General features: G+C 57.1%; 1 protein-coding gene across 9 annotated transcripts; it reads right to left on the bottom strand.

Moving 5' to 3' along the window:
- Positions 1–5,079: 5,079 nt before the first annotated feature.
- Positions 5,080–17,975, bottom strand: MST1R (macrophage stimulating 1 receptor). Of its 9 annotated transcripts, none has more exons than XM_032458477.1 (20): positions 16,425–17,975; positions 13,405–13,593; positions 13,202–13,330; positions 12,853–13,023; positions 12,379–12,539; positions 11,865–12,030; positions 11,616–11,752; positions 11,024–11,185; positions 10,835–10,928; positions 10,469–10,681; positions 10,221–10,367; positions 9,978–10,140; positions 9,725–9,826; positions 9,443–9,649; positions 9,005–9,085; positions 8,679–8,860; positions 8,476–8,585; positions 8,051–8,216; positions 7,510–7,646; positions 5,080–5,622 (listed from the first exon to the last, which is right to left on the bottom strand). In XM_032458477.1, the coding sequence occupies exons 1-20, from the start codon at positions 17,700–17,702 to the stop codon at positions 5,367–5,369; spliced, it is 4,251 nt and encodes a 1,416-aa protein (XP_032314368.1). In that variant the 5' UTR covers positions 17,703–17,975; the 3' UTR covers positions 5,080–5,366. The 9 variants fall into 9 exon arrangements, with proteins under 9 accessions (XP_032314368.1, XP_032314369.1, XP_006174237.1 ...); XM_032458478.1 differs by having other exon boundaries at positions 10,469–10,678; XM_006174175.3 differs by having other exon boundaries at positions 10,469–10,678; positions 16,461–17,975.
- Positions 17,976–19,614: the final 1,639 nt, after the last annotated feature.

The following is a 19,614-nucleotide window of genomic DNA, read 5'->3' as shown; positions in this document are numbered from 1 at the left end:
CGTGCCACTAAATCAGTGCCCTCCCAGGAACCTGGCGGTGCTGAGTAGGGGCTAGTTACATACCTGGGGGACCAGGCTGAGTCCTTTGTAGTCAGAATTCTTGGCTGGCTGAAGCCCCTTCCGTTTCATCCAGCCGAGGGGAGGGGCAGCAGGGCAGTTTAGAGAGGCTCCCAAGCTCTTCTGCCCAGCCCCCTGGGATCAGGCAGGGACATTGCCCCTGTACCCCTCCCCCCAACATGTTTTTAAATAGTCTCTCACCAGGAAGAAGGGCATCCAATTCTATTTCTGATTCTGGAAAGTGAGGAGGGCCAACATGTTACCATGGCAACCTGGAGAGCCCCTCCCCCAGGCTGAGCCCATTCCCCAGGCTGAGGGCTGTCTGGGATGAAGGGGCCCAGAAGCAACAGGAAGGAGTTCAGTCTGAGGGCAAGGCCAGGCAGAGGCTCCTCTGTGAGGGCAGATTCCAGCATTGCCTCCCTTCACGCTTCACGACCCCTCCGGGCAGGCCTAGGGGGAGGAGGAAGGCCCCTGTGGAGAGGGTCAGACTTCAGGAGATGGGGTGAGTCACCTCAGTCTGAGAAACCCTCCTTCCCTGTGGATCAGGCTGGAATCCTCCCACCGAGGAGGCCTGGAGGATGGTGGGTAGGAAGGGCATCAAGAGGAGAGGCACAGGAGCTCCATTCTACCCAGAGCTCCGTGACCAGCCGAGCCTTCCAGACCTGCTTCTCCCACACAGACGTATTTTTGGCTCTGTTGTGTTCTCAGGAGTCAGCTCTGTCAAGTCCTTGGCCCTGCACTCTTCCAGTCTACCTGTCTTCCCCTCCTGGGACTCTGGGAAGACTCTGAACATCTCCAAAAACCTAGGATCAAAAGGAGGCTGAGAGGGCTCCCAGTGCAGCCAACCACTTGATAATGGAGTGAAAATCAATGCCTGTCTGTTTCCCCAGACATTCATCCCTGCCCACTGTCCAGGGGCTCACACACCAGCCCTTCTGTCCCAGAGGCTGTACATGGGTAGCATTTAGATCTGTGAAGGGAGGGCACCCCAGGTAGGGGAACAGCCCAGGCAAAGGCAGGCGTCTGAAGAGACCCAGAAGGACATTGTGATCAACCCTCTCTAGGTACTGATGGGAAACCAAAGCCCCCGAGGACAAAGGCTGCACTCTTGGTCTCTCAGCTCTATACACAGCACTCTGCGTTTTCCTCTCCTCCCTGTGAACCCTAACTTCCTGCTTCCCTGGCAGTCTCTCCTGGTCAGTGTACCCATTCCTTGGAGGCAACACCATGTTTGAAGGAGCTGGCACACCTTCTCTCTGCCCATCCACCTGGCCCCAAAGGAACGCAGTCACGGTGCAGGGAACCCCAGTCCTAGAGGAAGCTATGGCAAGATGAGGGGTGATAATCCACTCCTCATCTGGGATGTGAAAGGCAAAACCCAAGAGTGCAGGAGGACGTGGCTCTTGAGCTCTAAGGCACGGAGAAATTCAAATAACAACTGTTTAAACAACCTTCCCTGCAAGCCATGGTGCAGTGACCCCTCTGCTGTGATGTGTTACAGCTTAAAAATAGCCCACAATGAACCGCTCTGAGCTCCAGTTGACTCAAGCTTACGTAACTCTGCGTGAAAGATGGCCAGCCGCACCAGCCAGGAGGGAGGACCACAGCACAGCCACCCTGACAGCTGTCCACAGCTGGCTTAGGGACTGGAGCGAACTCCTTACCCTCCCTGGGAGTAGGAACCAGCAAAGGATGAGGGGAAGGAACTGCTGTCAGAACATGCAGGACTTCATGACTGCCGAGAAGAGGCCTCCGAGCACACCTGCAAAAGGGGGTGTGAGGAGAGCTGCCCTCCCTCAGGGTCCCTGAGGAACCCAGGCCCAGTGGAGGATGGGGGTGACTAAGAACTGCTGGCTGGGTCAGAGAGACCAGGGTGGGCGCTCACGAGGGCAGAATGACTGGGGCCACCCAAGGAATTCCTTTTCCTTTGGAGAGGGGGCTCCCCAGAAACATGTCAGTAGGACTGATGCCAGGTCATCATCTTTAGACCTGAAGAACCCAGCCCACCCAGGAGGCCACCATAGCCAGAGATGAATGTGGTAGCTGTCCAGGCTCTCTTGGCCTCTAGGCTTGTTGGGTTAAAAATCTTGACTGGAATAAGCCTCAATAGAATGAAGAGAGAGACTGAGGCTCAGCTGGCCCCTCTGTGCCAGATGGGAAATGTTGGGGGTGGTTCAGCAAGTCATCCCACCTCCTGGCTGGTTGGACTCTCACATGGGCAGAGCATAGGCTTGGGGTGAAGAGATGCTCAGTTCCTGAGGTCTTCAAGGAGAAATTTTGCAGCCCAGCATGAGTAAAAGGAGCCTGGCAGATCCCAGACCAGGGCTCAGCTTCTGATTCCCAGGACTGCTTCTCTCCAGGCTGAGGCAGTAAATGCAAGAGATGTGTCCTGGGCCTTCCAAAGCCTCAGAAACTTGCAGCTGCCCCTATGTCCCCTGACCCTACCTGGTACTGAGGGGTCCTGCTCTCTCCTACAAGTGAAGGGAGTCAGTTCCTGAAATGGCAGCAGAGGTGGACCCGGGACCTCATGGGCTGCACCAAGGGAGTGACTGATGAAGCCACTATTTCAGGAAGGTCTTGGAGTTGAAATGAGGCTATGCCTGGAGCCCTCAGGTGTGACCCCCAGAGCCCCTTGGGGTCTCTGAGGAAATTCTCTGAAAGGCTAGGGCTTTGGCATAAGGGGAATCTCAGACCAGACTCATGGGCCCTCATCAAAGCAGGTGGGTCTACCCTGTGCATGCCCTCCAGGTGCCAGACAACATGACACCAATGGGCAGTCAGGAGGATGTGAGTCATCTGCTGCCACCTCAGCCCCAGCTCCCATCCTGGCCTTCCTCCAGCCTTTACTGGCACCTGCTTGCCCCCAGCCTCTCTGAAATTGAGGCAGAGGAGCTGATACTTGCTCTCTACAACTCATGGTGGGAAGACTGGACTCCCAAAGCCCTGGAAAAAAACCTGTCCTCACCCCATCTCACCCTCGTGGCAGGCCTAGGCCCACCATGTCCACCAACAACTTTCCTCTTGCTCCAGCCACTACTCAGTCCTTCCCCAGGAGAAAGGCAGCCCAGCCTTCACTAGCCCTGGAAGCCATTCAGAAAACTCCTGGTCCCCCCAGCCCATCTGGGGGCCTAGATCTAACCCTCCCTTCCTCTCCTCCCTGGTGGCCCGGTCAGGAATCTGAAGCCCTGAAGCAGTTCCAGCTCCTAACACTCCAGATGGACTCGGGACTATCAAGTGGCTTTGCGAACAGTTAGGTGCTTGGGGGCTGCAGCATTATGGGGAGGAGATGCAGCTGTGCCAAGCCCCTGTTTAACTGTGTCCTCTCCCTGGAGACTCCTGGGCCTGGAGACCCTTGGCCCAGAAACAGGCCCAAAGCCCCACATTCTGACTGCACAGGAAACCTGACACCCCTTGAGCTTCTTCCATCTGCCTTCTCCCAGACTCCTCTCCTTTCTAAGCTTCCCTCCCATCCAGAGACCCCCTTCTTGTCTGAGCCCCTCTCTTACGAACAGGTAAGCTAGAGGTCCATAAGCTGCAGAGGCTCATTGGAGAAGGAACCTCAGACCAGCTTCAGAGAAGCCTCTGAACCTTCTCCTCACTCCCCACCCAGGACTTGGAGATTGGATGACCCTTAGATGCCCAGGATGAGGTTAGGGCACAAGGACTGCACCTTGGAAAGCTGGAGATGGTCCTTTCCAACAAGTATGGGGACCACAGCTCTGAAATACTCCAGCACTGTGGGAATACAGTCCAGTCTCCTCTCTCCCAGCCTCAGGGGTGACATGATAGGCGGGAGCCCAGGGGTCTCTGGCAGAGCATGCAGGGCTACCATCTCCTCTGTGCCTGCACTCATGGGCATTAGAGGTGCAGTCAAACAGGTAGAGACTGAGTCAGCCTCTACCCTTCACCAGCTCATAGGGCCCTGACCTTCAGACCCCTGCGCTTGAGTGGAGAAGTCTTTTACCCACCTGTCCTCAGGGTCCTTAGGCTCCCCATAGCTGGGCCTCCCCTTGGCCTGAGGTGAGAGTATGGGCAGAAAACAGCTGGCCAGCTCCAGCCCCAAGGAGACCCAGGGTTCCACAGATGACAGGGCAAAGAGCTGCGGACCCAAAGGAGAGGCAGTCTACTCCCCTTTGGGTGTGGTGGGGTCTCCCAGCTGGTGGGATAGAGGCCACGGGGATCTGGAGCAAGAGAGAGGAACCACCAGGGTGCATGTGTTGGGCCCAGTCACCCTGATACCCCAGCTATCCACACCAGCAGGGCCCAGCTGCTCCCTCAGCATTGGGGGCATGGGGGAGGGGTGGGACCAGAAGGAAGTTGTTCTCCTTCTCCAGTGGAGCCCGCCCCTCCAGTGGCTATTGTACAGTGGCCTTGATGCGTATAAACAGCCTGAGCAGTCTGCACCTCGACGCTGGTGACGTGAAAGTGTGGAGCCGAGGCCTTGCTGCTGGCTCATCTCTCTCAAGGTTGCAAGAGCAATGCTGCCAGGGTTGGGGTGGAGGGAAGCAAGTCTCCACACCTTGACAGTGTGCGCGTGAGTGTGTGTGTGCACGTGTGTGTGTGTGTGTGTGTGTGTGTGGTAGGAGGGGGTGTTGGGGGAAGATAGCAGGTAGAGCAGGGAGCCCTGGAGAGGAACTGGGGCCTGGAAAATGGGACAGGCAGACTGGGCAGTGGGAGAAGCCACCCTGACTGCTACATGTCTGGTTACTCAACCTACCCCTCCTGGTTCCATCCCAAAGTCCCCAGGGCCCTAGATCTGGGCCTTGCCTACCCTTCCTGATCTCTGGAGCCTTCTTGCTGACTCAAACCCTTTCCAGCCTCAGGGTCTTTTCATGCGCTGTTCACTTCACCCAAAACTCTCTTCCCTCAACTGCTTCTGGCACAGTTCCCACTGACAAAGTCTCAGAAAAAATGTCACCTCCTGGGGTGGCTTCCCACACCTTTCTATTCATCTTGCTATCTAAAGCTGCCCTCCATTCCCTCAAAACAGCCTGTCTGTTTCTTTCACAGCATTTATCACAATTTGAACTTGAATACTCATTTATTCATTTACTGATTCAAGGGCCAGTGGTCACCATTGAGTCCCCTGTGCCCAGCAGCCAGGCACACAGCAGACATTCCATAAATACTGCATCAAGGATCCCCTCACTGGTTCCCTCTGTGGAGTGAGAGGCCATTGTGCCTTGCACCTTCCTATGCCCCTGAAGGCTGAGAGGCAGGGACAGGGGCAGAGGCCAGCCCAGAGGCAGCTTGGGTTAACTCCCACCATTACACAGGTCCAATCCCTCAGATCCTGCCTGGGGCTGAGGTCACGTGGGCCTTGGTGGCTCTGAGAGGGGCCGGGGCCGCCCTGTGCTCCTGTGCACTGGAGGGGACGGCGACTGTTCCGATGACAGGTTTGCCTTGTCAGAGGTGCCAGGACCCATGTTCACATAGGCCACGGGCAGCTGCACGTAATGGTCTCCTCGCAGCGTGGCCACCATGCGCTCCACTTCCCCTGCCAGCACTCCGAAGGTGGGTCTTGCTGCAGGATCTGCAGCCCAGCAGTGCTGCATCACTGCATACCTACCGAGTGGAGGAAAACGTCAGAAGCATGGTGCACTGCACCCAGAGACTCCGGTCCATCTGCTTGCTGTTACCACCCGGCAGGCCACACAGGGGTGAGGGCAGGTGACAGGACCTGGTGCCTTGCATCGCCCAATTAGGGGCAGCTCTTCTCCTTCCCAACTTGGCAAGGTTGAATTGTGTCAGGGGGCTCCTGTGCCCTGTGACCTGGGCTATGTGATCTTGAGCAAGTTCCTTAACTCTGTGCCTCTGGATCCTTCTCTGATCACAGAGCTATTGGGGCATAAGGTGAGAGGATGCCTGTGAAGGTCTTAGCTTAGGGCCCAACTCACAAGCTATCGTGGTTATCATCACATATCTTCCAGGAAGGAAGCCCAGATCTGGGGATTAAAAAGCCTGAGATGTGTGGGGCAGCACATAGCACCATGGTTCCCAAGCAAGTGTCTCTGGGTTTGTCGGGTGAGTCCTAATACATCCACCTTTATCTTGGAAATATTATCCCTGCCTTAAATGATACTACAATTGCCCTACACACAATAATCTCGTATAATTTTTAGACCCTCTGAAGGTGGGACTGTTATCATTCCAACTTTCCAGATGAGAAAAACTGAGGCCCAGAGAGAAGGGACTTGCCCTGAAATAGAGGATGCTGTGGTGTGCCACCCAGATACCCCCCTTTATTCTGCCTGTGGATGCTGATGGCTCTTGGCTGAGGCCCTGTCTAGGAATTGCCCTAGGGAGAAAAGAAATGCCTCCTCCAAGTTCACACTCCTTCCTCAGGGACAGCTGTGACCAGTGACTGATTGATGTCTGGTGCAAATAGCTGGGCCCCTTGATCTCAATTTCAGAAAACTCTGAAGGGCCTTTCCAGTGTCAGAGGTTTCCAGGGCATAGGCTGTAGCTTCTGTTGCATCTGCATCACAGGCCAACTTCTTCCCCTGCCTAGTCCTGCTTCTCTCACCCCCAGTCTACCAATAAACCCTCTGCACATAAATCTCCATCTCAGAGTCTGTTTAGGGAGACTGCAATAGAGGCAAATAGACAGTGAAGTTAATTTCCTTTACTTTGTTTTCTGCTTTGTTTTGTTTTGCAGGGGGAGGGAATTAGGTTTATTTATTTATTTTAAGTGGACATACTAGAAATTGAACCCAGGACCTCGTGCATGCTAAACACACACTCTACCACTGAGATATACCCTCCCCCTAATTTCCCTTACTTTGAATCAGACACATTAGTGATGTAAATAATAAAGAGCAAACCCAAGGCAGGCAGGGCAGTGAGGAAGGATTACTCATACCCTTCTGGAACACAGATTGGATAGGACTCATCAACCACCTTTACCTGTGTTCTTCCTGTTCTAACCAGAGACTTCAGCACAGCTGAGGCATGTGTGCTGCTTATGAAGCTGAACCTGGGCACCAAAACCACCCATCAGGCACTGATGAAACACAGCGGCCATCATACCTCTGGGAACAGGCAATCTAAAACTATATCCAGTGGAAAAAAAAATCTGATCTGCTGATGGAGGGGGAGGGGCTAGTGTGGGAGCTAATGGAACATTTCCTTGAGGTTAAGAAAGAGGAAAAGATGGAAAACAGCCCCCCTTGGTGGGGGTGGGTGGAGAGGAGTCCTGGGAAATCAAATCACTGGCCTCAATCCAGACTGAGTTAGGAAATGCTGTTACCATGGCAACTGTGATATTCTTCCAGCACCCAGCCCCGAATAGGGGTGGAACCAATCTGCAGATGAGGAAACTGAGGCCCAGAGAGGGTCCTTTTCCAGGTCAGCCAGAGAATCAGGCAAAGAGTCAGGCAAGGACTCTGTCTCCAGCCCCTTTCTTGTCTCTGGGGCCTAGCTCACTCCCCATCACCACTTCCACATACTCACAGAGAATCGGGGCAATACTCAGGCTGGGGCAGGCGGCGACCCTGGGCCAGGAAGTGAGCAAGGTCAAAAGGGTCAATGTGGGAGTATGGTGGGGCACCCCGTGTCAGCAGCTCCCATAACAGCACACCAAACGACCACTGTGGGAGGAGAGAGGTGAAGGGACTCAACTCTTACCCCAAATTTGGAGACAGGTGGGTCCCCCCAGCTCCTCTACCTCTCAGAGCCCTTTAGCTGGAATGGAGGGGCTTGACCCCCCAATCAGAGCCCATTCCTCAAAACCTCACCAATGTCTTCCCTCTGTCCCCACCCACCACTTGAGCCTGCCCAGAGTTGGTGTTGGGCAGGGCCCAGATTGTCTGGAGTTCATAGCCTTCTCTTGCCCTGACACCTGCCCAGAGGTGGGCAAATGGGCTGGGGGTGCTGCCCAGCTAGGGAATTCCCTGGACTCAGATCATCGTCCGGAGCTAATGGGCAGGTCCAGGCTGAGTGTCCTCCCAGGACGCTGAAGCAATGTGGGCCCTGGGGCAGGCTGGGGCCTTACCACATCAGACTTGGTGGTGAATCTGTAGGTCTGTAGGCTCTCGAGAGCCATCCATTTGACAGGTAGGCGAGCGTGGCGGTGCTGTTGGACACTGTAGTATTCCTTGTCCAGGACGTCGCGGGCCAGACCAAAATCAGCCACCTTGACCGTGAATGACTCATCCAGCCTGGGAAGGGAATCACTCTCAGGACTGGCCCCCACCAGGCCCTGAACCCACCTGTCCCAGCCCTCACAGGGTTTCTGAGCCACAATGTCCAATCCAAGACTGCACAGGGTAGACAGGAAAACTGAGGCCCAGAGACAGGAGGACATGTCCAGGGCTGCACAGCAAGGGCTGGAGCGTGGGCCCCTCCCTGAGGTGCAGCTTAGCTGCAGGCCCTGGTGCTCTGCCCCCTTGCTTCTCCCCAGCTGCTCTGGCAGCTCACATGCAGTTCCGAGCAGCCAGGTCCCTGTGCACAAACTTCTGCTCTGCCAGGTACTCCATGCCGCGGGCCACCTGCAGGCCAAAGCTGATGAGGTCCTTCACCGTGGGGTTCTAGGGGCACAGGTGGGTCAGTAGGTGAAGGCAGAGCAGCTCCATCCCCAGCTGCTGCCCAAGCCCCTGACCCAGGGCCCACAGAGCACTGACCCGCTGGGGTGAGCGGATGAACTGGAGCAGGTCTCCGTGGCGCATGTAGGGCAGCAGCACACGAGGCAGCCCTTCAGGCGGAAGCACGATCCCAATGAGAGCCAGCACGTTTGGGTGGTGCAGACCCCGCATGAGCAGCCCCTCGCGCAGGAAGGCCTCCACCTCCTGCACTTCTGTGATGCCTGCAGAGCGGCTTGAGTCAGGCCCAGGGCAGGGAGCCAAGGGTCAGACAGGGAAATGGAGAAGAAAGTTCTCCTGCTCAGGGTCGCTCAGTGAGGTGGTTGCACAGCAGGGACGGAGACCCTCCCAGCCTCTGTCCCACTTACGACTCAGCGACTTGATGGCACAGTGGACTTGATTCTGGGCCTCGTCTATGTATTCTCCATGGTAGACGACTCCAAAATGGCCTATGAGGGAGAGATGGTGAGAGGAGCCCCAGTGCCCAGGGCTCCACCACACCCTCTCATTGGCACCCAGACCTCAGAGCACCAACTGGCCAATCTGACATTAAAGACAAGCGGCAGCCTCCAGATGGCAGAGCCTGCAGCCTTCCTAGGCCCACTTAATCTGCACCAGAACCCAGTGAGGACAGAATTTCTGTTTCCCAGATGAGCAAATGGAGGCTCAGAGAGGTTACACAGTATGCCTCAGGTCACACAGGTTGGTGAGAAGGCCAGAGCAGAGGCCTGCCTAACTGTTCCTTGAGCCCATGTCATCTCAGGACTCCATCTCTGTCCCAGTCCCAGCTGGCCTGGCCCCCATACCTTTGCCAATGACTCGGTCAGTGTGGGTGAGCACCCGTTCATGGGGAATCAGCACATCCTTAACCTCGGCCAGGAGCGTGGGGTTCAGGTCCCCGAGTTGGATGGACTCTTTCCTCAGCAGTGGGACATGGGATCCGACCCCACTGTCTGAAAAGGATGCTCTGTGGATCCGAGTGGTAGAACCCAGGTCACTGATGGCAGGGGATGCTGTGGAGGAGAGGGAGTGAGGGACTTGTGGCACAGAGGGCATGGCCCCAGCTTCTAGTACTGCCACCATCTCACCGAGGCCATTTCTGTAGTCAGAGCCTGAGCGGAGAATAGGCAGAGGTAAGTCTCCAGTGGTCCTGTCCAGGGATGCCAAATCATCCAGATTCGGAGAAAGGACTGTGGAAAAATGGCCCCTAGTGGCCAACCATTCCAAGCTCCTAGAGGCTGACCCCTACCCAGGAGGCATGGGCAGACCAAGGATATAGGGGCTTGGAGGTGTCACTGTTTTGGGGTAGGGGCTGAGTCAGGATGGGAGTGGAGAGCTCACCTAGCTGTTTCCTCCGGTAGTAACTGAAGACCAGTACGGCAGCCAGTACACCCACAAGCAGGAGCAGGGCCAGCAGGACACCGAGGAGCATGCTCTGGGGGACCCCTTCCAGACCTGGCCGCACTACCCTGCCCAGGATGTGACACCCACCATCCACGCAGACCTGGGGGCAGGTGGCAGCTCAGGCCCAGCCTGCAGGCCCTCAACCCACATCTCCTGCAGAAGGCCTGCTGAGCTGCCTACCTGCAGTGGAGCACCATCCTTGCCAAGTTGCAGGGAGAGGGGCAGGGGGCAGACGACCACATCGCCTCGGAGCTCATGCCGGCAGCTCTCACCTCCCACGGTCACGTTCACATCCACACAGTCAGCCACAGCACCCAGCCCAATATACTGCAGAGACAGTCATGAGGACTGGCCAGTGCCCCCATCTCCTTTGGGCAGACTTCAGCCCCAACCCTCCACTGTCCCAGCCCCTCATCCCCCACACTTACCTCAAACTTAATGGCATGCTCCTCAGGCTTCAGCGGGGCCAGGTCTGTGCTGGGTGGGTAGGGTGGGGGCAGGAAGCGAAAGCCAGGCAGTGTGAAGCCAGGAGCCCCATCCCCCTGGACACTCAGGTTCCCCATCACCCACCCCTGAGGACCTCGGACCACGTATTCAGGCAGGCGGCACCAGTGCTGCTCCGGGAGCTGCCCTTCACACTGCTGGACCCATGCGAGAGTGGTTAGCCAGGTATCCTACCTACGGCCACCCCAGTCCCCCAGCTCAGCACAGGGTAGGGCTGGAACTCAGAGGACTGGTGTGGCCTTCCTCCCTCCTGGCCAGTGCCCGCTTTGCAGCTGCCAGCACCCGCTCACCCTGTTCTCCACTGCCTTAAGCCCATCATGGAATGACACCACGAGGTGCCGCACTGAAGTCAGGTGCTGGCCACGGATGGTCACATAGGAGCCACTGTGGAGGAGAGTGGGGTGGTGAGCTTGGGGTGCTCTCCAAGGCTGGATCCTTCGTTCTTAGGAGACCAGAGTGGGCAAGGAGGTGGCACTTACGTGTAGCCACAGTTGGGGCTGATGCCCAGCATGATGGGGTCTTCCTTGTAGTGGAAGTTCCAGGAGCCAGGCACCTTGGCACCCCCTACCTGCAGGCGAATGGGAACGCTGGCAGTAGCGGCCCCTGGGGGCGTGGTACATAAAAGCTGCCCCTCGCTGACCCTGCAGAACAGGTGGATTGGGCTCAGAGGCACCCTCCATGTGATAGTCAGACCCAACTCCTCCAGGGGCCTGCCGATCCGTCCCAGTTCTTCTGCTGGTCATCCCCTCAACCTGCCCTACTCCGTGGCTCTGTCTGAAGGTAGGGTGGTCCCAGTAAGTCCTCCAAGAAGACAAGGAGGGAACAGGTACCCCACAACATTGGCTGGAGCCATTGGACTCTAGGTCTAGAGGCAATGGACTCTCCTGCCATCCCCAAACCACCTCTGAGCTGGAGGAAGCAACAGACCCTTCTTCCTGGACCTGTTCCTTACACTGACCATGTGACTGAGCCCTCCTCCTTCTGCCCTGACAGGGATCCAAGCCCCACGTGGTGAGGGCTCCCCTGTGTGGGACCCTGTGGATTCCCATCCCCTTTCCTGCTGGCACTTACCGTTTCAGCGGGCACTCAGTCCCATTGATGAGCACAGCCCGGCTGGTGCCTACAGACAGGCCTTGGCCTTCAAGGGTGAGGGAGGTTCCCCCTGCCCGTGGGCCAAAGAGGGGTTGTACTGTTCTCAGCACCGGCTCCTGAGAGGGCATGGAGGTGGCTTAGCTTGCAGTAGGAGGCCCTCCACCCAAACCCTTCCCTGCCCAAATTGCCCAGCAGGCCAAGAGAACAGACAAGGCAAGGTGGCCTCACCACGAAAGAGAAGCCTTGAAGCATGGAGGTGCCATCCACCCGGAAATGCCTGCCCAGTGGCACGTTGGACACGGTGAGGCTGACGTTGGCAGGCCCAGCTACCTGCATGACCAAGGGCTCCAGCTCACACTCAAGCTCCTCTACAAAGTACTTCCGGGGCACTTGGCTGGGACACCAGGGGAACTCAAAGTCAGCCAGGGGCCACCTTGGCTGGTTGCCTGCCCACTACAAATCACAGGTCTCCTCTGAGCTTGAGGATACTCATTTCTTCCCCCAGGTTAGGCAGGATCTGGCAGAGCAGAGACTAATCTTGCCAGGCCAGGACTCACCAGACAGGTAGGGCACATGCAGGCTCAAGAAGGGACAGAGATGTCTCCCCAGACACAAAGCCACAAAGCCATTGCAACTTACCCCATACCACTATGCCCCACACAAGCAGAAGACAGGGTCTCACAGGGACGGGGATGCTTGGTTACCCCCATCAGGGATCAAAAGGGTAGAGACCAGGTTGTACCTGAGGTTTGAGCTGTCCTTATGCAGCAGTCGGCAGGGACTTTGACCCACGGTGACCTGATGGGTGTCTTTAGGCACCAGGCCAGTAGGGTGTAGGTTGAAGTTGGAGCCACACAGGGTTAGCCTTGTGCTGCCCCTCAGGGGTCCACTCTGGGGGTGGAACTGAGGGGAGAGGAGAAGATGGCCTGAGTCCCCTTCTGGGTCAGGACTCTTAGCCTTGTCTGCTTTCCCCGAAGTTTTCTGCCATACTCCTTGCCTGTCTCACACTTCATCATTCTAGGTCCCTCACTAGTCCTCACTCAAAACTTTTCTGCCTCTAAGTCTTTGCATGTGCCATCCTCTCTGCCAAGAATGCCCTCCTTGTAGATACTGAGGCCAGCTCAGGCCTGAGGAAGATCATGGTCAAGAGCTGCTGACCCCCACCTCAGGCCCAGCTTGCCCCACCCTTACCTGTATCCTGCCAGGCAAGCCATACCTCAGTAAGCTCTGGTGGGCAATGGTCCTGTTGCCAGGGGCCAGGACACTCCTTCTGCCGGCCACACATGCCCCCACACCATCCACAGCCCATGAAACGCTGTGCCCGCAGGCAACGCCAACAGGTGAGGAAGTGGCGGCAGCCAGGGCCCCGGATAGGTACCTGGAAGACCTTGGACAGACAGGTGGCTCAGGGGTGGCTGAAGGTGGTGGGGGGACTAGGTCCCCTAGACTCCCTGGTCCCAGCATAAACCAGGGAGGTGAGACCTGTGTGTCAGTGCCTCCCTGGATCCAATGGGGTGGCTGTGCTCCCACAGCACAGTCCCAGGCCCTGCCCTGCCCCACCTTACCTTGTCCCCAGAGGCAAAGAGAAGGTGGTCCCCAAGGCGACTGATATCCCGATGCACAGGCTGCCCATTGCTGCCCAGTGAGAAGTTGGACACGTACAGCAAGTAGTTGAGAGACCTGGCCAGTTCCACCTGGGACAGGTCAGCTGTGAGCAAAATGGGGATGAGGGTTTGGGGACAAGGGGCTGTGGAGATGAGGAACCTACCTGCAGGATGCGCCCATCAGCTGTGCCCATGTGGGCCAATGTGACATTGTCGAGGCGTGTCACGTGCAATGCAGTGACCTGCACTGGCCCTAACAGCCCATTGAAGAGGTCCACACGTGAGAAGCTGCTGCTGACCAGCAGAGGGAAGTGGTGGCAACTGGTGTTGGGGCTGAGGGCCTCCAGGCCAGGCTGGGGAGGGTCAGGGAAGGAGTCAGGGCTCATCTCCATGCACTGACCCCTTGGGAACTCTGTCAGTGACCACCACAGCCCAAACTCCCACCCCTCACCTGTCCTGGCTGCAGAAGGTCCCAGGCCTGCCAGTTTCCCCACCCCCTCCACGGGGCTCTCAGAAGTAGCAAGGCCAGGGAAGAAGGCCAAGGCTGGAAGTCTGGCTCAGCTCCCTCTGCACGTCCATTCTGATAATGAGTCTTACAGAGTCAACCACATTCTGTCCTCACAGCCTTGCTGTAGAGTGGGTACTCTCACCACCCCCATATTACAGAGAAGGAAACTGGCTCACAGAGGTTTGCTCACCTGTCAAAGACCTTATAGCCACTCCTCTCCTCAGGAGAGGAGCCAGGTTGGAAGTCTGAGTTCTTGACCAGAGTCCTCTCCTGCCCCCTGCTGGTTCCTCCCTGCACTTCACAAACCCTGTTCCCTCTTAAGGCTTCGGTTTCTCCCCCTGCGTAAGGGCCTGAACGCTGAGGTTAACTGGCCAGCACAGGGTGAGTAACATGGTCCTTCTCCCTGAGACACCACAGGTCTTCCTGAATCTCCAGCTGCTACCTATACCTCCTTCAGGGTACAAAAGAGATAAACCAAAGCCTGAGGGTCTGTATACCAGACTAGGCCCTGGGGCTGGGAAACAATAATTTCTCTCCTGCTCTTAGCAGGAGGGTGTTTGGGGTAGAGTGCCAAGGGCAAGGCTGTGGAAGCCTCTGGGACACCAGGAAGTGAGAGTGTGAGTGCAGGGTATCGAGCTGGGCGCAAGGTGTAGCCAGGGCTCTGTAGCCTTAGCTGCTCGGAACCCTCCCTTACCAGCCCTAAGGGTGATCCCCAAGGCTGACAGAAGGCCCCCTATTAGACTAAGTATGCTTAACCCAGTCCTGATTGAAAGTCTTGGGAGCAAAAGTAGGTCTCGAGCTGAGCCCTGAAACTCCACACACTGGATCTGTAGCCTGGGTGGGTGGAGACTAGGACTCTGTCCTCACTGGAGGTGGGTAAGAGTCTTGAACCTAGCAGGAAGACAGCCAGGTGATTTCAGTATGACTCAGCGACAGGTGGGGCTGTGGGGTGGAAAAGGGGCCCTATCCCAGTCAGAGCCACACCCGTGCCTGTTGGCCCCTGGGCTCCAGGGCCTTAGCTCTGGGTTCCCAGGCCTGTCTAGGGGCCCCTGTTTCCGGAAAACACTTAAGCATCCAATGCCCCGTAGTGGAGGGTGACCCCCCCATACTCAAACCCTGTCTGAACCCATGGTGGGCAGGTCCCAGCTCTGAGCCCCTCAGGCTTCATGAGGGCAGCCACAGTGAGCACACAGTGGGTGTCTTCCTGGAGGCTGCAGGCCCAGTCACAGGACAAACACTGTACAGGCTGGTTCATACAAGGCCTGGCCAGCCTATAGGCGGGGCTTGAGCCTGGCACCACCAAGTTGTGCTGGGTATCTTCTGATCCCCTGACCACTAGCCAAGTCAGGGAGAGGTTCTGACTCCCCAGAGAGAAGGAGAGGAGGCCAGGCAGGGCCGCCCAGCTCAGACTAGGGATCCCAACCCCTAGGGCCTCCTCAACCCATATGGAGTCAGCAGAGGGTAGAAGGCTGAAGACTCCCTACCCTTCATTGTGTATAAATTCTCCTCCCAGCACTGGGGCATCAGTCAGAGCAAAAGGAGTTAGTGGAGAATGTCATAGCAGGGCTAGGGCCGCAGGGCAGCCAAAGACTCAGAGAGCAGTGACTGTGGGTCAGCTTGCTAAAAGGCCACTTGTCCAATGCCATTTGTTCATTCATTCCATTGCCCTGGGTTAGTCTCTTGTATGGTGGGACTGTTTCAACGGCTTCGAGGGATCAGTTTTGGTTTTGTCCTCAGGGAATTATTTTAAAGAATTTCCTTTTTGTCTCTTCTCCAGATCCCTGACACTTATGCTGGAGAGAACCTGCATAGGATCTGCTGGAAGGCATCCCCAGTTAAGCATGGGCTGGGAGACCTCCTTCCTGGGGTGAGAAGGGGGACTGCGGCAGGGCCCCAACTATGGTGAAAGAAAGTATGGGATTCCTGCATGGTGAACTAATTCTAATCAGCCTCTCCTAGGCCTTTACTCATCCCCAGATGTTTATAGTTGATTGCACAAGACTGGAGTGAACCTTCTGGAATCTACCAGAGCCAAGCCTCCTTCCCACTACATCCTGAATCCTCTCCCAATCACCCAACGGAGAACAATCAGGAATGAGTGGGTCAGTAAAGCCCAAGGCATGCAGGCTCCCTGACAAGCCCCCAACTTCCAAGGCCCAGTAGGCTCTCTAGAGGGGGAGGCATTCTCTGACAATCCCTGACCCACCCTCCTTGGAAAGCAGAGCAAAACAAATGTTCCCACAGGGAAAGCAAAACAGTGTTGGTGAGTAGCTATGAGTCTGGATGAATCTGTGAGCATCTGCCTGTCTGGAGGGCGCTGCTTTTCTGTGCATGTCCTTAAGGTTATTAGTGAGCAGATGGGAAGGGACACCCATCATTCTACCCAGCATTTGGAAGTGTGCCTGGCAGAGAGACAGTTATGATGCAGTCTGGTTTTCACATGGCCAGGGAAACTACCTAAAAAATCAAGAGGCCAGGGTGAGAGGGTTAAAGAGCAAAATGGCATAGCAACAGGGTCCAGCCTGGCCAGGAGATGATCCTCCAGTGTGGCCTTTGGCTGATTCCCTCACTACCCTAAAGAATAGGGTGGAAGAGGAAACCTGCCCCCGACTGCCGTCCCCCTTCCAGATCCCCTCAGTACCGGAAGAGAGGCAGCTGGAAGGGAAGCATGCGTACAATGCTCACAAGTGAGGGCCCCTTCTTTCTGCTCACCGGGTGAGGGCAGAAACTGGGCAATTGAAAGAAGTCAAGGTCTCGGCGGAGGCCAGGGTGGACTGGAGGCTCACAGCAGCGCTCTACTCCCTGATCAATGAGAGTGTTCAGCAGATCAACCGGGAAGGCACAGACGACAGAGCTGGGATCCACAACTGGCTTGCTGTCCCTGCTAGCTGAGAAGACCCCAAATAGCACTTCCTGGCCCTCGGCGATGCTCAGTTCAGCAGCCAATCTGCTGCCCACAGGAGCGGCATGGGCTGCCCTCAGCACTGGGTAGGGATGCCCTCCCTCATGGGCCGCGCGTCGCCGGCGTTTAGGCTCAAAACTGCAGTCAAGGACCATCTCGCGGTAGTTGCCCAGGTCGGTCTCTACAGCACTGAGCCGTGCCACACGTGTGTGTAAGGCGCCGGGAGCGGCTGCCACGTTGGCTGGCTGCACTGTCAGGAAGTAGACGAAGGCTCCTGCGTGGAAACTGTACACATATTCGATGCGGTAGGAAGCGAGGTGCTCGGGCAGCACTGACAGTGCTGCAAAGCCTGGTGCAAATCCTGAAGCGTCAGCCTTGAGGCGCCGGATGGACACTGAGCCGGGGCTGAAGCTGGCGGCCACTGTTGAGTTCAGCGAGGATGCCACGTAGAAGTAGGAGGCATGGCCCTGCTCAACCACGGTCACAAGGGTACCCAGAGGGCTGGCCACACAGTCGGGACAGTCCTCGGGCCGATTGTGGTGTGCAGAGAAAAGGCAGACTGGTGGTGCCAGGTGCAGGGCTGCCCCTTGGGGCTCTAGCTCATGCAGGAAGCAGCGACCATGAAGGCTGGAGCCACAACTGATCAATGCGGGCAGCGCCGGCTCCAGCACTAGCACCTGCGCATCTGTATCCTCCCGCGGGCCGTAGGGGCCCGGGCCACAGGCAGCACACGTCCGGCAGTCTGGGTCCCCGACAGGGCCCGTGGCCAGGCTCTCAATTGGTTGCAGGTCAGGCCCAAGCACGTGCAGGCGATTGCGTATGGCCACAAACATGGCACTCTCTTCCCCGCCGCCCTCATAGGTCGCCACGGCCTGTACCGGACCGCCGGCGGAGAAACTGGGCACCAAGTACTCCACTTCAAAGTCGCGGGAAGCAGCGTAGGGGACGCGCGGGCACTGCCAGGACCCACCCGTCGTGGGCACCGCCGGCAGCAACAGCAGCAACAGCAGTAGTAACAGGAAGGGCTGCAAAGGTGGCGGGTGGAGCTCCATCGAGGCCCAGAAGGGGCCCCGCGAGGTTCCTGCAGGCCAGAGCCCGGCTGGAAGCCGACTAGAATCCTGTGTTGGGACCAGTGGGGAGTGCCGGTCCTGAGAGCCCTCCGGCAGCTGACCCCGCCAGGGCTTCTGAGATGCCCACCGCTCGCCCCCGCCCTTGGGTCTGAGCACCTGACGCGGGCAGACACACTCACCGACAGGGAACAGAAAAGCCGCCTCACCTGCTGATCCAGCTGCCGCTCCCAGCCGGCGCTTGGAGCAAAGTCTGTCGGAGCGCCCCGGGCGGGGCTTGCCGGGCAGGGGTATGGGGGCGGGGCCGTGGGCTGGGCCTGCTGTAGGCCTGGCCTATCCCCGCCCCTCTGCCCTTCCGACTCTCCTGGCCCTCGAAAGCCTGGGTCCTACACCTACTCTTGGGCGCCTTTTTTTTCCCCTCAGTGGCCTGTGGGTGGGTGTGCGTGGAGTGGTCTGGAGAGAGGTTACACAGATCTGAGCCGTCCCGACCCGCCCCCAAAGACTGGGCAGAGATGAGGAAGGACCAGGGCTGCCCCAGCGCGTTTGAGGACCACCAGGCTTCTTTATTCTCTTGGAGCCAGGATACAGCAACATCCTCAGACGCTGGTTTCCGGGCAGGGCCTGAGGGACCCACCGTCTGGGGAACAGAGACCAGGAATGTGTGGAGGACCAGAGTGGAGGTGTGGAGAGACCCCAGGAGTGGCACTACCCTCTGTGGGCTGGGACTATCCTTCTGTGGGCCTGCCCGGGGCTGTCAGCGACAGGATGGTGTCAGAGGACGGACCATTGCAGCCTGCCCACCCATGGCAGTAGGAGTTAAAAGATGGGGCTAGCCCTGCTGGCTGGACGTTAGACTCAGAAGAGAAGATGCTTATGTGGAGGCCCAACCCTAGCTCACTTTGTCCAGTGCTGCTTCAGTAGGTGGCAGCTATAAGTTGGGGACAACAAAACAGCACAATGCTGGCCTTCCTTCCTGGCTCTGCTCCAGTGCCCCCCTGATATGGGAGAAACATGGGCTTTTGGCTCTGAGGGCAACTCTTACCTTCACTGTTAGCCATGCTGGGCCTCAGCCTCTCAGTACTGAAATGAGGACATAGTTCTAACTGGGTGGTTGCCCAGAGTCCTCTCTCCAGGCTGTGATATGTGTGGGGCAGGGGTAGGGGAGGCAACCTAGGTCTGCTCTTGCCATCTCTTCCCAGGGCCCCCCTAACACTGGAGGGGCTCCTGGGGGACATCCTCAACCTGACAGTCCCTTCAGCCAGGTGGGCCTGGAGGAAGGGAAAGCTTCACAGGGTGGCCCTGGGCTGAGGTCTGAGGGATCTGTGAACTGTGAGTCCCAGAGCTTTGGAGGGTGAGGTGGCTGGTAGGCAGAGTTGCCCTCAGCCCCACAAGATTCAGCCTGACCCTAAGTGTTTTTCCTTTACTTGCCGCCCAGCCCATACTCCTTGTTCCTCCTTCCAGGAGCACCCTTTTCCCTTTCTTCTCTTGCAGCTTAGGTGGCATCTCCTCCAGGAAGCCTACCTTGTCCAGGCAGTGCCAGGTCTATTTTGTGGATCCCAGAGACCCTGTGCTACACCTACCCCAGCACAGTTCACTCTGGACACCTGACTCCACCTTCCCCCATTCCTAATGCTAGACTCCCCTACCTCTCTAGGCTGGAGCTCAATGAGCACCTGGTGACAGAGGGGAAACAGCACCGGTGGCCACACCTAGTGCTGGGAGATACCGTGCCTCGGGCAACATAAAAGGCACTCCCTTCTCTAACCAGAATTGGCCCGGAAATGAATAAACATCCATCAAAAATTATGGCACCATTCCTGTTCCACAGTCAACACGTCTAAAGACAGTCATGCAGGACAAAACTGAAATGAACTATTCCCTGCCTAGTGCCATGACA

This window comes from Camelus ferus, chromosome 17 (genome assembly GCF_009834535.1).
Source record: "Camelus ferus isolate YT-003-E chromosome 17, BCGSAC_Cfer_1.0, whole genome shotgun sequence".
Classification (NCBI taxonomy): Eukaryota; Metazoa; Chordata; class Mammalia; order Artiodactyla; family Camelidae; genus Camelus; species Camelus ferus.
This window is presented reverse-complemented; position numbering and strand designations above follow the sequence as displayed.

Bases quoted from the DNA above. Each gene is read 5' to 3' on its own strand.
- MST1R (XM_032458474.1), bottom strand. From the start codon at position 17,702: ATGGAGCTCCACCCGCCACCTTTGCAGCCCTTCCTGTTACTACTGCTG. The intron at 11,186-11,615 runs GTAAGTGCCAGC...CCTGTTCTGCAG, and splicing joins ACTGAGTGCCCGCTGAAACG to GGTCAGCGAGGGGCAGCTTT. The intron at 10,929-11,023 runs GTAAGTGCCACC...TCTCCTCCACAG, and splicing joins AGCCCCAACTGTGGCTACAC to TGGCTCCTATGTGACCATCC.